The 19,373-nt window shown below is 44.1% G+C and overlaps 1 protein-coding gene across 5 annotated transcripts in view; it reads right to left on the reverse strand.

Annotated features, from left to right (window-relative positions):
- LOC140741998 (caM kinase-like vesicle-associated protein) overlaps positions 1-19,373 on the reverse strand; it is a 205,551-nt gene that overhangs the window by 40,268 nt on the left and 145,910 nt on the right. For all 5 annotated transcript variants that reach the window (XM_073072655.1, XM_073072656.1, XM_073072652.1 and 2 more), the window contains 2 exons: positions 13,524-13,662; positions 2,713-2,833 (listed from right to left, as the gene is read on the reverse strand). In XM_073072655.1, the coding sequence (XP_072928756.1) occupies positions 2,713-2,833; positions 13,524-13,662 (260 nt within the window). The remainder of the gene's footprint in view (positions 1-2,712; positions 2,834-13,523; positions 13,663-19,373) is intronic.

Below are 19,373 nucleotides of genomic sequence, written 5' to 3' on the forward strand. Positions count from 1 at the left end.
ACACCAATTTAACCCTAGCCTAATCATGGTACAATTTATAACAACCAATTAACCTATGTCTTTGGACTGTGGGTGGAAACCCACACATTAGACGAGAAGCTTGACTGGACTGCCAACACAGATGCCTTGTGCAGGAAGGCACAGAGTCGAATGTACTTCCTAAGAAGGTTGGCGTCATTCAATGTCTGTAGTGAGATGCTGAAGATGTTCTATAGGTCAGTTGTGGAGAGCGCCCTCTTCTTTGTGGTGGCGTGTTGGGGAGGAAGCATTAAGAAGAGGGACGCCTCACGTCTTAATAAGCTGGTAAGGAAGGCGGGCTCTGTCGTGGGCAAAGTACTGGAGAGTTTAACATCGGTAGCTGAGCGAAGGGCGCTGAGTAGGCTACGGTCAATTATGGATAACTCTGAACATCCTCTACATAGCACCATCCAGAGACAGAGCAGCAGTTTCAGCGACAGGTTACTATCGATGCAATGCTCCTCAGACAGGATGAAGAGGTCAATACTCCCCTGTGCCATTAGGCTTTACAATTCTATCGCCAGGACTTAAGAACTTTTTAAAAGCTATTATTAATGCTTTTTGAGACGGTGATTTAGATGCATATCATATTTTTTTACTGAGTTAAGTATTGTATGTAATTAGTTTTGCTACAACAAGTGTATGGGACATTGGAAAAAAAGTTGAATTTCCCCATGGGGATGAATAAAGTATCTATCTATCTATCTATCTATCTATCTATCATTTCATGGGAAGGATGTACAAACTTCTTACAGAGGATGCTGGGATTAAAGTCCGAACTCCGATGCCCTGAGCTGTAATAGCATCGCGTTAACTGCCACTGTGAGTGAGGAAACTGGTGCACCTGGAGGAAACCCACATCATCACAAGGAAAACATGCAGACTCCACACTGACAGCAGCCAAGGTCAAGAGTGAACCCGGGTCTCTGACGTTGTGAGGCAACAGCTCTCTCAGCCTGACATGAATGATCACATGGGATTGCTTTAAAGATCAGAGTGATCCCTGTTCAGGACCAGTGCATCCTCAACTAACCTCACTCACTGATTATTTATTTGTTTGTTTAAAGATACAGTGCAGAATAGGCCTTTCTGCTCTTTCTAGCCATGCTACTCAGCTACCGCCGTCAACCCTTGATTTAACCCTAACCTAATCACAGGAAACTTACAATGACCAATTAACATACCCGGTAGGTGTTTGGACTGAGGAAGGAAACCAGAGCACCTAGAGAAAACCCATGCATTCCACAGGGTGGACATACAGAGACTCCTCACAGCTATGCCAGGATGGAACTCCAAACTCCGATGCCCCGAGCTGTAATAGCATCATGCTAACCATTACACGACCATGGTGCCCTGCTTTTCCACTGTTATTTATATGTACAAGTTACTGGCTGTGTTGAAATCTATTTATTTATTTTGAGGTACAGTACAGTAACAGGCCCGTGTGGCACAACAAGCCTGCACTGCCCAATAATACTCATGTGGTCAATTAACCTACTGTGAGAGGAAAGCAGAGCACCCTGAGTCATGGTGAGAACATACAATCTTCTTACAGACAGCAGTGGAATTGAACTCCAATCAATAGTCACACACACAAAATGCTGGTGGAACACAGCAGGCCAGGCAGCATCTATAGGAGAAGCACTGTCGACGTTTTGGGCCAAGACCCTTCGTCAGGACTAACCAAAAGGAAAGATAATAAGAGATTTGAAAGTAGTGGGGGGAGGGGGAAATGCGAAATAATAGGAGAAGACAGGAGGGGGTGGGATGAAGCTAAGAGCTGGAAAGGTGATTGGCGAAAGTGATACAGAGCTGGAGAAGGGAAAGGATCATGGGACGAGAGGCCTCGGGAGAAAGAGGGGGGGGGGGAAGCACCAGAGGGAGATGGAGAACAGGCAAACAACTAAATATGTCAGGGATGGGGTAACTTCCATTAATGCCCCTCCTCCCCTTCTTACCCCAGCTGCCTGGCCTGCTGTGTGTTGTTGTTTGAATTTCCAGCATCTGCAGATTTCCTCGTGTTTGCTCCGATCAATAGTGCTGTAATGGAGTTACTGTATACTAACCACTACTTTACCATGCCACCAAATTAAGTGAGTATTTCGTTGGTTTGTGAGGTGCTTAAGAAACACCTGAATAGCCCTCCTGACCATTAAGCACATCTACATGGAGCGCTGTCTCATCAGTATCTATCAAGGGCCCCCGCCACCCAGGCCATGCTCTCTTCTCACCGCTACCGTCAGGAAGGTGGTACATGAGCCTCAGGATGTGTATCACCAGGTTCAGGAACAGTCATTACCCCTCAACCATCAGGTTCCTAAACCAGAGGGGTTAACTTCACTCACTCTATCACTGAACTGCTCCCACAACCTATGGACTCACTTTGAGGAACTATCTCATCTTCTCTTTTTGTTTTGCTTACTTATTTATTACTATTACTTTCTTTCAGTATTTGTATAGATTTTGTCTTTTATGCATTGGTTGTCCATCCATCCTGTTGGGTCCAGTCTTGCATTGATTCTATTGTGTTTCTTGTATTTACTGTGAATGCCCACAAGAAAATGAATCTCAGAGTTGTATATAGTGATGTATATGAACTTTGATAATAAATTTACTTTGCACTTTGAAAATTTACATCAAAGATGTTAGGTAAACACATTATTACCTCTCGCATCTTTACCTACGAGATCTCACCTAGATACTCCGGAGTGCCACAAGGCTCTTTAATCAGCCCGTTCTCCATCTTTGCCAGGTGAAAGTCGCTTATTACAATCTTGGAGTTTTTTAGGCGATTGAAATAAACTAAGTTCTCCAACTGAAAGAAGCAGGGGAAGAAAACAGATTCAAAATTGATGGAGAGAATGGATAATTATTGTTAGTAGTCACAGGATGTCATGCACATCAGCTGTTTGGCTCCAGCTAAGGCTGAGAGCCACCACATAACACCACACTGACAATTTAAAGACAACATCAGAAGAATAACAAAAATGGATTTTTTTCCTGGGTTAATGACCTGAGTTACCCAAACATTGGTGGAAAATGTTGTGCACCCTCTTTTCATTGTTACCATCAATGAGGAGCTACAGGTGCCTGAAGATACACACTCAATGTTTCAGAAACAGCTTCTCCCCCAAAAACCATCAGATTTCTGAATGGATATTGAACCCATGAATACTACCTCACTATTTTTTCTTACTGTAACACATTTTATTGTAATTTATAGTTTTTATTACTATGTATTGCAATGTACTGCTGCCACAAAACAATAAAATACACTACATATGCTAGTGATATTAAGCCTGAATCTGATTCTAGGAAAAATAACAATCTATTAAAAGCAGTCAAAATGTTCTGGGTGCAGTCAATCTGGCAATTTGACTGTACTGGGAAAGGATGTTGGTGGAGGTGGGGTTGTTAGGGGCTGGGGTTTAGGAAGGAATTTGTAGCTAATGTAAATAACTGTTAAAGGCAGTTCCACCCCCCCACCCCCTTTTAAAGACATATACTCATAGTCAAGAGAGCATTTCAAAATGGAATCAATCCCTTTGGCCCATCTAGTCCATGCTAAACTGTTATTAACTGTTGACCTACACCTGGACCACAGCCCTCCATACTCCTCCCATCCATGTACTTATCAAAACTTAATTGTTGAAATTAAACCTGTATCCACACTTCTGCTGGCAGCTCATTCTGCACTCTCAACACCCTCTGAATGAAGAAGTTACCACTCAGGTTTCACTTAAATATTTCACCTTTCAGCCTTAACTCATGACTTCTAATTCTAGACTCACCCAACCTCAGTGGTAAAAGCCTATCTGGAAAATCACTGGGATGACCCTATCTATATCCTTCAATGTATTGTATAACTCCATCAAATCTCCCCTCATTCTCCTTCACTCCAGGGAATAAAGCCCTAACCTATTCAACCTTTCCCTAGAAATTGGGTCCTCAAGTCCCAGTAATTTCCTTATGAATCTCAAGAAGGTTTAAAATTGGACCTTTAAAACAATTTAAACACGCTGTAGAGAGGCTGTCACTTAACAATCTTAGGATACTAAGACCATAGACCATAAGACAAAGGAGCAGATGTCGGCCATTCGGCCTATCGAGTCTGCTCAGCCATTTCATCATGAGCTGATCCAATCTCCCCTTTAGTCCCATTCCCCCGCCTTCTCACCATTACCTTTGATGCCCTGTCTACTCAGATACCTATCAATCTCTGCCTTAAATACACCCAATGATGGCCTCCACTGCCGCCTGTGGCAACAAATTCCATAGATTCACCACCCTCTGGCTAAAATTTTTTTTTTGCATCTCTATTCTGAATGGGCGCCCTGCAATCCTCAAGTCATGTCCTCTCGTACCAGACCCCCCCACCATGGGAAACAACTTTGCCACATCCACTCTGTCCATGCCTTTCAACATTCGAAATGTTTCTACTTCTAATGATATTTAAAATTAAATTTAAATTTAAATTTAAATTTTTGCATTCTCACCAGCCCAGGCAACAAATGAAACTAAAGAGTCCAAGAGGAAGTACATTCTTCTTGGCATTTTATAAAATGGAAGTTATTTTATTATTTCTCCTGTCTCTTTATCCAGTGTTTTTGATATAACTTTGCTGTATCTTCCAGGATTTCAGTAAGGTCATGACTCTTTCTAACTTCCCAGATAATTCACTTTCATTACAGTGCAGTTTCCCAGATAGTTTCCTTATAGATTGATTTCTTTAGTGTCCAGAAGCATGATACTGACATTACTGAGCATAAACTATCTGAGTTGAGAACTTCAAAAATACACATTGATCTAAACAACAAAAGTTTTAATCTCACAATGTGATAAACTATTTTCTCCATTAATCCTAAAGGTCCCAGTTATCTCTTAGCTTCAAAGGTGCTTCCAGCAATTTATCAGGCAAAAAATTTACGTTTACTATGAGTTACTTCAACTCACACAACCATAGTGATTCATATGTTGGAGAATACCATATGACAAAGGAGTAGGATTAGGCTATACAGCCAGTCAAGTCTGTTCCACCATTCCATCATGGTTGACTTATTATCCCTTTCAACCCCATTCTCCTGTCTGCCTGCCATAACCTTTGATGCCCTTACTAATCAGGAAGCTACCAACCTTTGCTTTAAATATACCAAATGAATTAGCTGCTACAGATGTCTGTAGCAATTAATTCCACAGATTCACAACCCCATGGCTAAAAGAATTCCTCCTTATTTCTATTTTAAAGAGACATCCTTCTATTCTGAGGCTGTGCCCTCTGGTCCAAGACTCTTCAACATTTGAAACATCCTCTCCTCATCCACTCTATCTCGGCCTTTCAATATTCGATAGGTTTCAATGAGATCCCCCCCCTCATTCTTCTAAACTCCAGTGAGTACAGGGCCAGAGCCATCAAATACTCCTCATATGTTAACCCCTTTATTAAACAGAAAATGCAGCTCAAAATGCCTCTATGAAGTAGAAGATTAATAGAGCCATAGAACAGTTCGGTACAGAAACAGGCTCTTCAGCCCATATAGTCCATGCCGAATCATTTAAGCTATCTACTCCCATCAACCTGTACTGGGACCATAGCCCTACATATACCTACCCAAACCTCTTTTGAATGTTGAAATTGAGCTCGCTTGCACCACTTGCTCTGGCAGCTTGTTTCACACTCTCATGATCCTCTGAGTGAAGAAGATTCCCCTCATGTTCCCCTTAAACTTTTCATGTTTCACATTTAACCCATGACCTCTAGTTGTAGATCCACCTAACCTCGGTGGAAAATTCCTGCTTAAATTTACCCTAACTATACCCTTTATAATTTTGTACACCTCTATCAAAACTCCCCTCAATCTTCTATGTTCCAAGGAATAAAGTCCTAACGTATTCAATCTTTCCTTATAACTCAGATCCTCCAATCCCAGCAACATCCTTGTAAATTTTCTCTGCACTCTTTTAACCTTATTTTAAATCTTTCCTGTAGGTAGGTGACCAAAACTGCACACAGTACTCCAAATTAGGCCTCACCAATGTCTTATACAACTTCAGCAGAACAGCCCATCTCCTGTACATTGATTTATGAAGGCCAAATGTGCCAAAAGCTTTCTTTATGGCCTTATCTGCCTATGACACAGTCTTCAATGAATTATGGACCTGTATTCCCAGATCCCTTTGTTCTACAGCATTTTTCAGTGCTCTACCATTCACTGTGTAAGTCCTACCTGGTTAGTCCTACCAAAGCTTTTCAGACTGTTTTTCCTGCTGGTTCAATTCCAAATGCAAGGTTTGGTAGTCTTCCTCACTGTCCACTGCATGCCCAATCTTGTCATCCACGTATGTGCTGATCCAGTTAACCACATTATCCAGATCATTGATGTAGATGACAAACAACAGTGGACCCAGCACTGATCCCTGCAGTACTCCACCAGTCACAGGCCTCCAGTCAGAGAGCCAATCACTCTCTGGCTTCTCCCACAAAGCCAATATCTAATGTTTTCAGTTAAAAAAAGCACTTCGTTGGAACAGATTAAGCTGCCAGACTTGATACACCAGGGCTGTTGACCCAAAGACAGGAAAAAGGTACTAAAAATGCAAAGAAATTTAAATAAATTGAGAATAAAAAATTGGAATTAAAGCAGAAAATGCCAGAGGCACTGAGCAGGTCCTGCAGCATTTAAGGAGCAGGAAACTGAGTTAATTTTTCACCTGTTGACTCTTCTTCAGATCTCCTGTACATAGGACAGTACTGCACAGTACAGGCCCTTCAGCCCACAATGTTGTGCTCACCTTTTAACCTACTTTAAGATCACATAGCCCCCCCATTTCTGATTTTATTTCAGATTTCCATGTTCCAGGGTACTTTTAATAAATAATTAATTTTGCTATGATTACTAATACATAATTGTGAACTGCTCTGAAAATTCTGTTTTAACATCAATCATATATCACAGCAAGAATACAAAATTGGAGGATCAAAGGAATATCTTTCAAGAAGTTCTTGTTTACGCCAGTGCGAGGGTTAAGTGGGCTGAGAATTTCAGGTTGCTGGAAGTGAATGTCACCAATAGCCTGTCTTGGTCAGAACGTAGATGCCACAGCCAAGAAACCTCACCAGTACCTCTGTTTCCTCGGGATGCTAAAGGCATATGTCATGTCCCTGTTGACCTTCACCAATTTTTATTGATCCTCACCAGTAGAGGGCATCACAGCTTGATATGTCAACTACTCTGCTCAAGAGTAAAGAGTCGTGGAAGCCGCTCAGAACATTGTGGAAACCAAACTTCTCTCCATGGACTCTTGTCTACACTTCTCACTGCCTTGGTAAAGTCAGCCCACATAATCAACCCCACCCCCTCCCTTGAAGATTTTATTTTTTCCTCCTTCCCACAGAGCAGCAGTTATAAAATCCAGGAAGCACATAAGAATAAGCTCAAGGACAGCTCTACCCTAGAGTTCTAAAGTTATTTAACAGTCCCTTATTATGACAAGATGTACTCTTGACAGCGTCTACCTTATGACCAAGAACTTTACTGAAGTGATCTATATAGATGGCATACAAAGCAAATACTTTCACTGTACCTCGGTACATGTGACAGTAGTAAACCAATTTACCAATTTAAATTGATGATCTTATAAACTGTTAACTAGTTCTGGATATAGAAGGAAGGATGTAGAAGCCTTAGAGAGGGTGCAGAGGTGATTTACCAGGATGTTGCCTGGATTAGAGAGCATGTCTTAGGTTGACATAGGTTGAGTGAGCTCGGGCTTTTCTCTTTGGAGCGAAGAAGGATGAGAGGTGACTTGACAGAGATGTACAAGATGATGAGAGGCATAGATTGAGTGGATAGCTAGAGACTTCTTGCCCCAGGGTGGAAATGGCTAGGAGGCATAATTTGATGTTGATTGAAGGAAAATATTGGGGGGGGATGTCAAAGTTAAGTTCTTTACACAAAGAGTGGTGAGTGCATAAAATACCCAGCCAAGGGTGGTGGTAGAGGCAGATACATCAAGGGCATTTAAGAAACTCTTAAATAGGCATGTGGATGATAGAAAAATGCAGGGCGATGTAAGGGGGAAAAGTTAAATTAATAGGTTGGCACAACATCACGGGTCAAAAGACCAGTACTGTACTGTGTTGGAATATTCTGTGTTCTATGTTCTAACTGCAAAATGGGATAAAATATTCTGGGCCACTGTGCATACTGTGCAATGCTTATACACCAAAGCATGGGTTAAGGCTCCTGCATCATCACTGTGTGTAGCATATGGAGCTCTTGATTATACAGAAGAGTGAGATTTAGAGCTAGTCATAGCACTTGTTGTGTAGACATATGGAGTTCTCGTTTATCGAGTTGGGTATATTTTGAATGCTTTTGTTTAAATCATGAGCATTCTGACGACAATGCAGATTGGCTTGAAAGAGCTTTGAACAGAAAGCTGGTGGTCTGAATAAAAAAAAATGCATGGCTCGAACATTTGTTATAAGTTTCTGAATAAATATCTTCACTGATGTCACAAAATCTCTGTAACCGTGGGCTTGGCAACCTGCCAATCTCTTTCTGTCATCAACACCTACCACATACAAAAATAATTGGGGAGAAAGTCTACAAATAGAAAGTCGATGTTAATATTCATCTTAAAGAATTACTCATCATGAGGACCCATCAAAAGGACATATTTTAAACCCACCATTTAATAACCATCTCTTTAGCTGACACTATGTGCCTGTGATGTTGTTGCAAGTAAGCTTTTCATTTACCTATGCATACATGTACTTGTGTGTATGATAATAAACTTGACTTTGATTTTGATTGGGTAACCAGATCATTTCAGAAGCACCTGATAGTCACAGAGTGAAAGTAATACAGGACAGGAACAGCTCAACTCGTCCATGCCAACCAAAGGGGCCCACCTAAGTTGATGCCATTCACCTGTGTTTGGCCCATAGTGCCCTAAACCTTTCCTATTTATTTACTTATCTAGGTCTTTTAAATGTCACAATTATATCTGCCTCAACTACTTTCTCTGGCTACCACACTGAATCTGGAGTTACATATATGTCAGACCAAGTAAGGATAGTGGATTTCATAAAGTCATAGATTAATAGTGTTATTTACTTCCCTTAGTGGACACCTACTGAATATTGATAGACCTAGATAGAATGGATGTAGAGAGAACGTTGCCTATAGTGGGCAAGTCCAGGATCAGAGGGCGCGGCCTCAGAATAGAAGGATGTCCCTTTAGAGCAGAGATGAAAGGATTTTTTTTTAACCAGAGGGTGATGAATCTGAGGAATCCATTGCCACAGATGGCTGTAGAACAGTGGTTCCCAACGTGGGGCGTACGCCCCACAGGGGGGTAATTTGATTTTTAAGGGGGGCAATTCGAGAATGAGTTATTAACAGTGAATTTTTTCTAGTAAGTCTGTGTGAGTATGAGTGTGTGTGCGAGTTAATACATATGTGTATTTACAGTATGCATACATAAAAATACTTGTGTGTATGTACATGTGTAATTGCGTATGTACTGTGTATATATAGTGTATCACCATCATTACAACCATCAAATGGCTTTCATAATTAAATTAATGAATTGACTGATGTAGGAAGGAACGAATGAACAAGTCCAAACGCGTAAGAAACTCGTACGAGGTCGCGCCAATGCTGCTTTTTGCAGTAGCTTTCGGTTCTTGGTGGTGTGAAGGTGTGTACATTGCGTCATCTCTTTTAAACGGTGTATCTGTCTTTGTATGCTGTAGAAATGAATCGGCATTGTTTTATTTATTTATTATTATTATTATTTTAATATCACTTAATGTTCTTTTTTTTTACAATTTCTTAGTAATTTCTTCCTCAGAACTTTAACAGTACTTTGGTTCTTTTATTTTTCTCTTTCATGAATGCCATGTTCTTTGGAAGCTTGTTTAAACCAAGTTAATGGTCTTTTAGGCTTCCTCCAGGTGAATAGGAGTTCACTCTTTGAATAATAAGAATTATATATCACCACAGGGGGCATCAGGATTTTAGAGGTGATTAGGTGGGGCATGGCCAAAAAAAAGGTTGGGAACCACTGCTGTAGAGGCTAAGTTATTGTTTATATTTAAAGAAGAGATTGATGGGTTTTTGATTACTAAAGGCATCAAAGGAAGAAGGGGGAGAATAGGGTTGAGAGGGAAAATATATCAGCCATGGTTGGATAACAGAGTGGATTTTATGGGCCAAATGGTATAATTCTCCCTCTGTGTCTCATGGACTTTTAAAGATAATACTCAGCATTTAGAAACATAGAAAACCTACAGCACAATACAAGCCCTTCAGCCCACAATGCCGTGCTGAAATGTACTGACTTTAGAAATTACCCAAGGTTACCCATACCCCTTTATTTTTCTAAGCTCCATGTAGCTATCCAGGAGCCTCTTAAAAGACTCTATCGTTTCCGCCTCCACCACAGTCACCAGCAGCCCATTCAACACACTCACCACTCTCCATGTAAAAAACTTACCCCTTACCCCTTACCTCTGTACTTACTTCCAAGCACCTTAAAACTGTGCCCTCTTGTATTAGTCATCTCAGCCCTGAGAAAAAGCCCTGACTATCCACACGATCAATGCCTCTCATCATTTTATGCACCTCTATCAGGTTACCTCTTATCCGCCATTGCTCCAAGGAGAAAAGGCCAAGTTCACTCAACCTATCTTCATAAGGCATGCTCCCCAATCCAGGCAACATCCTTGTAAATCTCCTCTGTGCCCTTTCTATAATTTCTACATTCTTCCTGTAGTGAGGTGACCAGAACTGAGCACAGTACTCCAAGTGGGGTCTGACCAGGATCCTATAAAGCTGTAACATTACCTTTTGGCTCTTGACCTCAATCCCACAGTTGATGAAGGCCAATGCACTGTATGCCTTCTCAACCACAGAGTCAACCTGTGCAGCTGCTTTGAGCGTCCTATGGACACGAACTCCAAGATCCCCCTGATCCTCCACACTGCCAAGGGTCTTACCATTAATACTATATTCTGCCATCATATTTGACCTACCAAAATGAACCACCTCACACTTACCTGTGCTGAACTCCATCTGCCACTTCTCAGCCTAGTTTTGCATCCTATTGATGTCCCACTGTAACCTCTGACAGCCCTCCACACCATCTACAACACCCCCAACCTTTGTATCCTCAGCAAGTTTACTAACCCAACCCACCCAGGTTTCTTGTGGGTTGCTGGCAAGTAGAAAGTAATCCTTCACTTTGCCGACTTGTCCTTGAACCAGATCAAAAGGCTTTGGGAACTCAATAGAGGATATCCAACCTCTGAGCTCTTCTTTTAGCCACAGCTGTGTGTCTGATCAACAGGGGCCCTCAGTATATGGAGGACTGGGGGCATTCCCCTAGAATGTGAGGGATTGGCTAAGGGAATGTTAAGGCTAGGTGGTTCCATTTTCTCTTGTAGTTGATGGTCATTATCTGAGACATTTGTGGCATAAGACCTATACCCACATCACCACTAGCCTGAACACTGTTCACATTTTGCATCAAGCTAGCTCTTGCACTGTTTCAGTTGCGGAGAAATTGCACATGGAGCTGAACGTTGTGTGGCCAACAATGATCACCTGACCTTCTGATGGATGAAGATTATTAATGAGGCAGTTAAAGGTGATGGGGCAAGGGTTTGGCCTGAAGAACTCTGCAGTCATGCGGTAGGGCTGGAAAGATCGAATTCTAACAATGGCAACCATCTTCTTTTGTGCAAAGTGTGACTTCTGACCTTGATGTCGACAAACATCAGTTTAAACTGTGCTCCATGATGATGCGCACAGTCAAATGGTGCCTCATTGTCAAGGGCAGTAACTCCAGGAGTTATAGAACACTACAGCACAGAAACAGGCCTTTGGCTCATCTAGTCTGTGCTGAACTGTTATTCTGCCAAGTCCCATTGACCTGTTCCTGCACCCGAGCACTCTATGCCCCTCCCATCCTTGTACTTAACCAATCTTCTCTTAAATGTTACAGTTGAACCTATACCCACCACTTTCATTAGGAACTCATTCCATACTCTTACCACCCTTTGGAGTGAAGAAGTTCCCTGTCAACTTGCCCTTAAATATTTCACCTTTCACCCTGAACTTATGACCTTTCGTTGTAATCTCACCCAATCTCAGTGGAAATAATCTCCTTGCATTTACCCCAACTACACCATAATTGTGTACATCTCTATCAAATATCCCCATATTTTACCATGCTCCAGGGAATGAAGTCCCAACCTATTCAACCTTTCCCTGTAACTCAGGTCCTCAAGTCCCAGAAACATTCTTGTAAATTTTCTCTGTACTCTGTCAATCTTATTTATATCTATCCTGTAGGTCGGTGGCCAGAATTGCACACAATCCTCCAAATTAGGCCTCACCAACATCTTATACAACGTCACATAAAATCCTAACTCTTACATTCAATACTCTGATTTATGAAGGCCAATGTTATCTTACCCATTCACTATCAGAGATCCAGGCCTACAACATAGGAATATTAATTAGCATAGGAATAGGCCACTCATCCCCTTCAGCCTGGCCTTGTACTCTAAAATATTGCGATTGTTCTTCCAACTCAGTAGTGTTCGTTTTGCACTATCACCTTATCCTTCAATTTGTCTAACATCCAAGAAAACTGATCAATCTTTGTTGTGAACAATTGACCCTCCACAACTTTTTGGCATAAGGAATTCCTTTTGTTCACCAACCTTTGATTGATTCTCTTTTCAATGTGCAAGATTTCTTAAAAGGGCAGTGAGCAATGTGCCAAGAGTCTCATAGAATCACAGAGCATGACAGCACAGAAACAGGCCCTTTAGCCCATCTTGTCCATTCTGGCTTGTTTTTCTGCCCAGTCCCATCTTCCTGCACACGGATCATAGCCCTCTATACCTCTCTCCTCCATCTACCTATCTAAACTTCTCTTAAACTGAACCTGTATCGACCACTTCCACTGGCAACTTATTCCATACTCACATGTCCCTGTGAGTGAAAAACATTTCCCTTAAACAGTTCACCTTTCACTGTATACCTATGATCTCTAGTTCCAGTGCCATCCAACCTGAGGAGGCTTATGTGTTTTGTTGGGTAAGCAACCAAGTGACATGAGCAAAGATAGTTTAAGGAGGTACAGGTTAGCCCTGTTCTAACTGAATACTTGAACAGGACAAAGGAGCTGAGTGGATAACTCATCTACTGGATTTCTTACCTTCAGTTGAGGCAGCTGGTTGTGAGATAACACTGGCTAATTGTAAGGTAGTATGGTTGTAGAGTTACCACACAGAGTTCAGAGGCACAAGTTTGAATCCACTCTACATTATCACTAACAATGCAGTGAGGATGGTTGGAAGGGATTTGAACATTAGTCTCTTAAGGGACAGTCATACTGAGGCTCTTCTTACTGGTGAAAATAAGTTAATGCAAATCCACTTTAGTAAAGGACAGTGAGAGGCACTGGTTAATTTAGACATCCGTTACCTTCAGATTTCTGTGCACAATCTTGAGGGAATGCAGGTAGGCAACAGCCTCCAGTACTTGTCTGATCACGTTGCTGGTATCCCGTTCTGAATAATATCCTTGGTCCAGAATCCAGTCAAAAACCTCCCGACCTGTGGCACTGAAGTAAATACTAAGAGTTAATAATGGACTTCAACCAAAATTTTGAAAGTGGCATCAGGGGATGTGTTCCAAATTTCCTGCATGCTGTATGCACTTTCAAAAAGAAATCTCAATAGTTAATATTTATTTCGGCACTTTTGATAACCACTTAAAAGAAAATTAAAACAAGGATAAAAATAATTAATCCATCACACCGGTTGTGACAGGTGACATGACTCACCAGCTCTGTCAATGTGTCATTCCTTTGCACACATCATTGAGTATCATGTAGATTTTGTTTCCATGACAACACCTGCCCTTTCAAAATCACCAGTGTCATTAACAGTAGCTGAGCAACAAAGGGTAGAGCTTTATTCCACATACAAAATGCTATAGGAACTCAGCAGGTCAAACAGCATCTATGGAAAGGAATAAAGAGTTGATATTTCAGTCTTTTCAAAATTTAAGAGAAATTTGCTTAGGTACTTGGATGGGAGAGGTATGGAGACCTGTGACCTGGGTGCAGGTCAATGGGACTAGGCAGATTAATAGATCAGAAGGACCTGTTTATTTGCTGTAGTGTTCTATGTCTCTGATATATTCTTTATAAACACAAGATATTCTGCAGATGCAGAAAATACAGAATAGCACACTCAAAGTGCTGGAGGAACTCAGCAAGTCAGGCAGCAGCCACGGAGGGGAATTAACAGTCAACATTTCGGGCTGAGACCCTTTGACAGTACTGGAAGGTAAAGGGGAAGAAGCTAGAATAAGAAGGTGGGGGGAGGGGAGGGTGGAAGGAGAATAAAGTGAGAAGCTGGGAGGTGATAGGTGGAAAAGTTAGAGTTGAAGAAGAAGGAATCTGAAAGGAGAGGAGAGTTGACTATGGGAAAAAGGGAAGGGGGAGGGGCACTCGGGAGAGGTGATGGCCAGGTGAGGAGAAGGGAAGGGGTAAGAGGGGAACCAGAATAGGAAATGGAAAAAGAGAGGTACAGAGAGGGGTGAAATAACTGAAGTCAGAGCTTAGCTCAAGTGAACATTGCAGTAGCTTAAAAGGTGCCAATCATCCACCAGCCAGTGACATTATTTACATTTATAAGGTATGGGCATTGCTGACAAGGCCAGCATTTAATCCCTAATTACCCCTAAGAAGGTGGTGGTGGGTGGCATGTAGAATGCACGCTTTACACCACGAGATTCAATTCCCACTCTTCCCTCTTACTGTGTGGATTCCCTCTGGATGCTCTGGCTTCCTCCCACATTCCAAAAGTGTACTGATTAGGGTTAGTGAGTAGTGGGGATGCTAGGATGACTAAATCTCAGTTGTTACACGTGTGAAAATAAATTATTGTTGCTGGCCCATATCCTGACCTTTGGAGAACAGTAGTGATAGGAGGCTCAGCAGTCAGAGGAACAGACAGGAGAGTTTGTGGATGTGAACAGGACACCCAGATGGCATTTTGCCTCTCAGGTGCCAGGGTCAGGGATGGCTCGGATCACGTCCCTAGCATTTTAGAGAGGGAGGAAGAGCAGCCAGACGTCTTGGCACATATTGGCACCAATGATACAGGAAGGAAAACAATGATAAAGAGAGAATTTAGAGAGCTAGGCAGAAAAACGAGAAGCAACGCCATCAGGATAGTACTTTTTGGATTTCTATATGTGCCACTTGTTAGTGATTTGGCAGATAAATGTGTGGCTGAGAAGCTGGTGCAGAGAGGCCGGGCTTCAGGTTCTTGGATCATTGGCATCTCTTCTGGGGGTGGTACAACCTGTACAAAAGGGGCAGGTTACACCTGAACCAGAGGGGAACCAATATTCTCATGGGCAGGTTTGTTAGAGCTGTTGATGAGGGTTTAAACTAATTTGGCAGGGGGTGGGAAGCAGAGTGAAGGGACTCAAGATAGGACAGATGGTAAAAAAAAGCAAAGATAGCCTGCAGTCAGACTGTCAGGAAGGGCAGGCAGATGACAGGACAAAATGGCAGCCAGCAGGGTGAGTATCAGTGCATTAAGGATGAAGAATCAAAAAGGGTAGGAAATACAGTACTCAAAGTGTTATATCTGATGCACCATCAATAACTCTCGGAGACTGGAAGTGAACGATAGGCTTTTATTAACAGCAAAAGGGAGCACGACATCTCGAAGACTGAGGGAGGAGTAGTGCCCCAATCGCCTTTATACAGGGGTCTGTGGGAGGAGCCACAGGAGCAGTCAGCAGAGGGGCGTGTCCAGACAGGTATGCATAGTTTACCACATTCACCCCTCCTTTGTTTTAAAAGAGAGTCCCACGGGATGAAGACCAAAGTACACATTGCGGTCGGTGGAGGGAAGGGGGCCCTTCAAGTCGACACTCAGTCGCTCAAAGCCTTGATAAGCTGTGCCTTTTCAGGACAGTAGAAGTGTGGTTTGCACTTAGCAAAGACTTGGCAGTCCCTGGTCATCGTCCTGATTTCCTCAAGGGAGTAAGGCAGGTTCTGGGCTTTCACGAAATGGAAAAGCTGGGTGACCCCCGGGTGGCAAAGATCTGCATGGAGGGTGTATAGCTGGTCGAGCTGTGCGCTGGCACATGTTCCCCGAGATAGGGCATCAGGGGGCTCATTAAGCCTACCAGGCCAGTACAGGATGTCATAGTTGTAGGTGGAGAGTTCAATTCTCCACCTCAAAATTTTATCATTTTTTGATTTTGCCCCACTGTTGGTTGCTAAACATGAACACAACTGAGCGCTCGTCGGTCAGCAAGGTGAACCTTTTGCCGGCGAGATAGTGCCTCCAGTGTCTAATCGCTTCCACTATGGCCTGGGCTTCTTTCTCCACCGCGGAGTGCCGAATTTCAGGGCCTTGAAGGGTACGAGAGAAGAATGCTACCAGCCTTCCTGCCTGATTGAGGGTAGCAGCCAGCGCAAAGTCGGAGGCGTCACTCTCTACTTGGAAGGGAATGGTCTCGTCCACCGCATGCATCGTTGCTTTGGCAATGTCCCCTTTAAAGCGGCTGAAGGTGGACTTGACCAGGGGGCGGGCCTTGTCTGCGTAGTGAGGGACCCATTGGGTGTAATAGGAAAAGAAGCCCAGGCACCGTTTGAGGGCTCTGAGGGTGTTGGGAAGAGGGTGTTCCAAAAGGGGGCACATACGGTTGGGGTCAGGACTTGTTATAGGTAAGGTTAAGAGCTTTGGCCACTTGGAAAAATTGTTGGAGGTTGGTGTCGTGATCCTGCCAGTCGTGACTGCAGATGGTGATGTTATCCAGATATGGGAACATGGCCTTCAGTTGGCACTGGTCCACCATCCGGTCCATTTCCCTCTGGAAGACAGAAACACCATTTGTGACACCGAAGGGGACGCACAGGAAGTGATAGAGCCTGCCGCCTGCCTCGGTGGTGTAGGGGCGGTCCTCAAGGCAGATGGGGAGCTGATGGTAAGCGGATTTCAGGTCTATGGTTGAGTACACCTTGTACTGAGCTATCTGATTGACCATATCCGTGATGCGGGGTAGGGGGTACGTGTCAAGCTGTGTGAACCTATTGATGGTCTGGCTGTAGTCCACAACCATCCTATTTTTCTGCTCAGTCCGAACAACGATCACCTGGGCCCTCCAAGGATTTGTGCTTGGCTCAATGATCCCCTCCCTGAGCAGCCGCTGCACCTCCGACTTAATGAAGGCCCTGTCCCCCGCGCTGTACCTCCTGCTTTTAGTTGCCACAGGTTTACAGTCGGGGGTCAGGTTGGCGAACAGCGTTGGGGGAGGGATCTTGAGGGTGGAGAGGCTGCAAGTGGTGTCCGTAGCACGGAGGTTGGCATGATGTTGGGTGGTCAGTAGCGGGGTATGTGATGAATTCCCACAGAACTGAGGATTTCTGACAGTGAGTGGTGGGAGGGGCCTGTCATACTCCATTGTCACACTTTTCAGGTTGCTCTGAAAGTCGAGCCCCAATAGCACAGGGGCACACAGTTGAGGCATGACCAGTAAGACAAAGTCCTGATACTCTGTGCCCTGTACCACTAGTGTCACTACACATTCCCCCGGATGTCTGTTGTATGCGACCCAGAAGCTATGGTGACCTTCTGGCTTACTGGCCGTGTCACGAGTCCGCAGCATTGCACTGTGTCCGGGTGAATAAAACACTCAGTGCTGCCCGTGTCAAACAGGCAGCTGGTCCTGTGCCCCTCCACCAGGATGTCCATCATTGACCTTGCAAGGCGGTGTGGAGCACTTTGGTTGAGGGTCACGGAGGCGAGGGTTGAATCGCTGTCTTGGTGCCCGGTAAGCACCCGTGGGTCAGAGGTGGGGCAAGGTGGCACCGACAAAGATGGCCACCCCATGCCACGCACGCGGCGGGCAGGCAAGGTGGTGGCGACCAAGATGGCTGCTCCTGTGCCTCGCACGTGGCGGGGAGGCAAGATGACGACCCCCATGCCTCGCATGCGGCGCTCGTGGTTTGGACTTACAGGCCTTGGCGAAGTGGCCCTTTTTTCTGCGGCTGGAGCAGATAGCTTCTCGGGACGGGCAGCGTTTTCAGGGGTGCTTCTAGAGTCCGCAGAAGTAACACTTCGCGGACTTGCGACTGGCAGCAGCCGAGGTCGATTCGCCAGCGGGTTGCGGGGACTTCACGGACTCGTGACTGGTAGCAGTCGAGGTTGATTCGCTGGCGGGTTGCGGGGTCTGCGGCATCCATGAGGTCAGCGGGAGATCGCGTATCTGGAGAGCATCAGCGTTGTGCAGAGCGGCCTCCAGCGTGTCGGCCAGCTCGATCGCTGAATGTAATGTAAGATCGGTGTGTTCCAGCAGTCGCTGGCGCACGTTCACTGACCTGATCCCCGTAACGAAGGCATCTCTTACTAGCAGCTCCGCATGCTGTTCCGCCGTCAGTCCCCTGCAGTCACAGGCCTGAACGAGTGTCTGTAGGGCCCGGACAAACTCAGCGCTCGACTCTCCGGCCCGCTGCTGCCGTGTCGCTAAGCGATGTCTTGTGTAGACTGTGTTCACCAGCCACAGGTATTGTCTTTTGAGGGCATCCAGCATGCCCTGGTAGTTCGGTTGGTTCCTGATCATGGAGTAGACCCGTGGACTGACCCTGGAGAGGAGAACTCTGCGCATTGTGGCAGGCTCGGTCACTTGAATCTCCTCCAGGTACAATTCGAAGCATGCTAGCCAGAGTTCGAAAGCATTGCTGGCTTCCTGGGATTGAGGGTCGAGATCCAATCTGTTGGGTCGTAAAATGCTCTCCATGTTTTACCACAATATCTCGATGTACAGAGTATAAGAAATAAGGTGGATGATATTGTTGCACTATTATAGATTGTCAGGTATGATGTTGTGGCCATCACTGAATCATGGCTGAAGGATGGTTGTAGCTGGGAGCTGAATGTTCAGGGTTACATGTGTATTGAAGGGATAGGAAGGTAGCATGGGGGTGGCGTGGCTCTGCTGTTAAATATCAAATCAGTAGAAAAATGTTACATAGGATCGGAAGATGTTGAATCCTTGTGGGTCGAGTTAAGAAACTGCAAGGGTAAAAGGACCCTGACTGTAATTATATACAGGTCTCCCAACAGTAGCTGGGATGTGGACCACAGATTACAACAGGAAATCAAAAAGGCGTGTCAAAAGGGCAATATTATGATTGTCAAGGGAGATTTTAACATGCAGATTGTTTGGGAAAATTAGCTTGGTAATGGATCTCAAGAATTTGTTGAATGCCTACAAGATGGCTTTTTAGAGCAGTTTGTCGAA

This window comes from Hemitrygon akajei, chromosome 19 (genome assembly GCF_048418815.1).
Source record: "Hemitrygon akajei chromosome 19, sHemAka1.3, whole genome shotgun sequence".
In the NCBI taxonomy this organism is placed as follows: Eukaryota; Metazoa; Chordata; class Chondrichthyes; order Myliobatiformes; family Dasyatidae; genus Hemitrygon; species Hemitrygon akajei.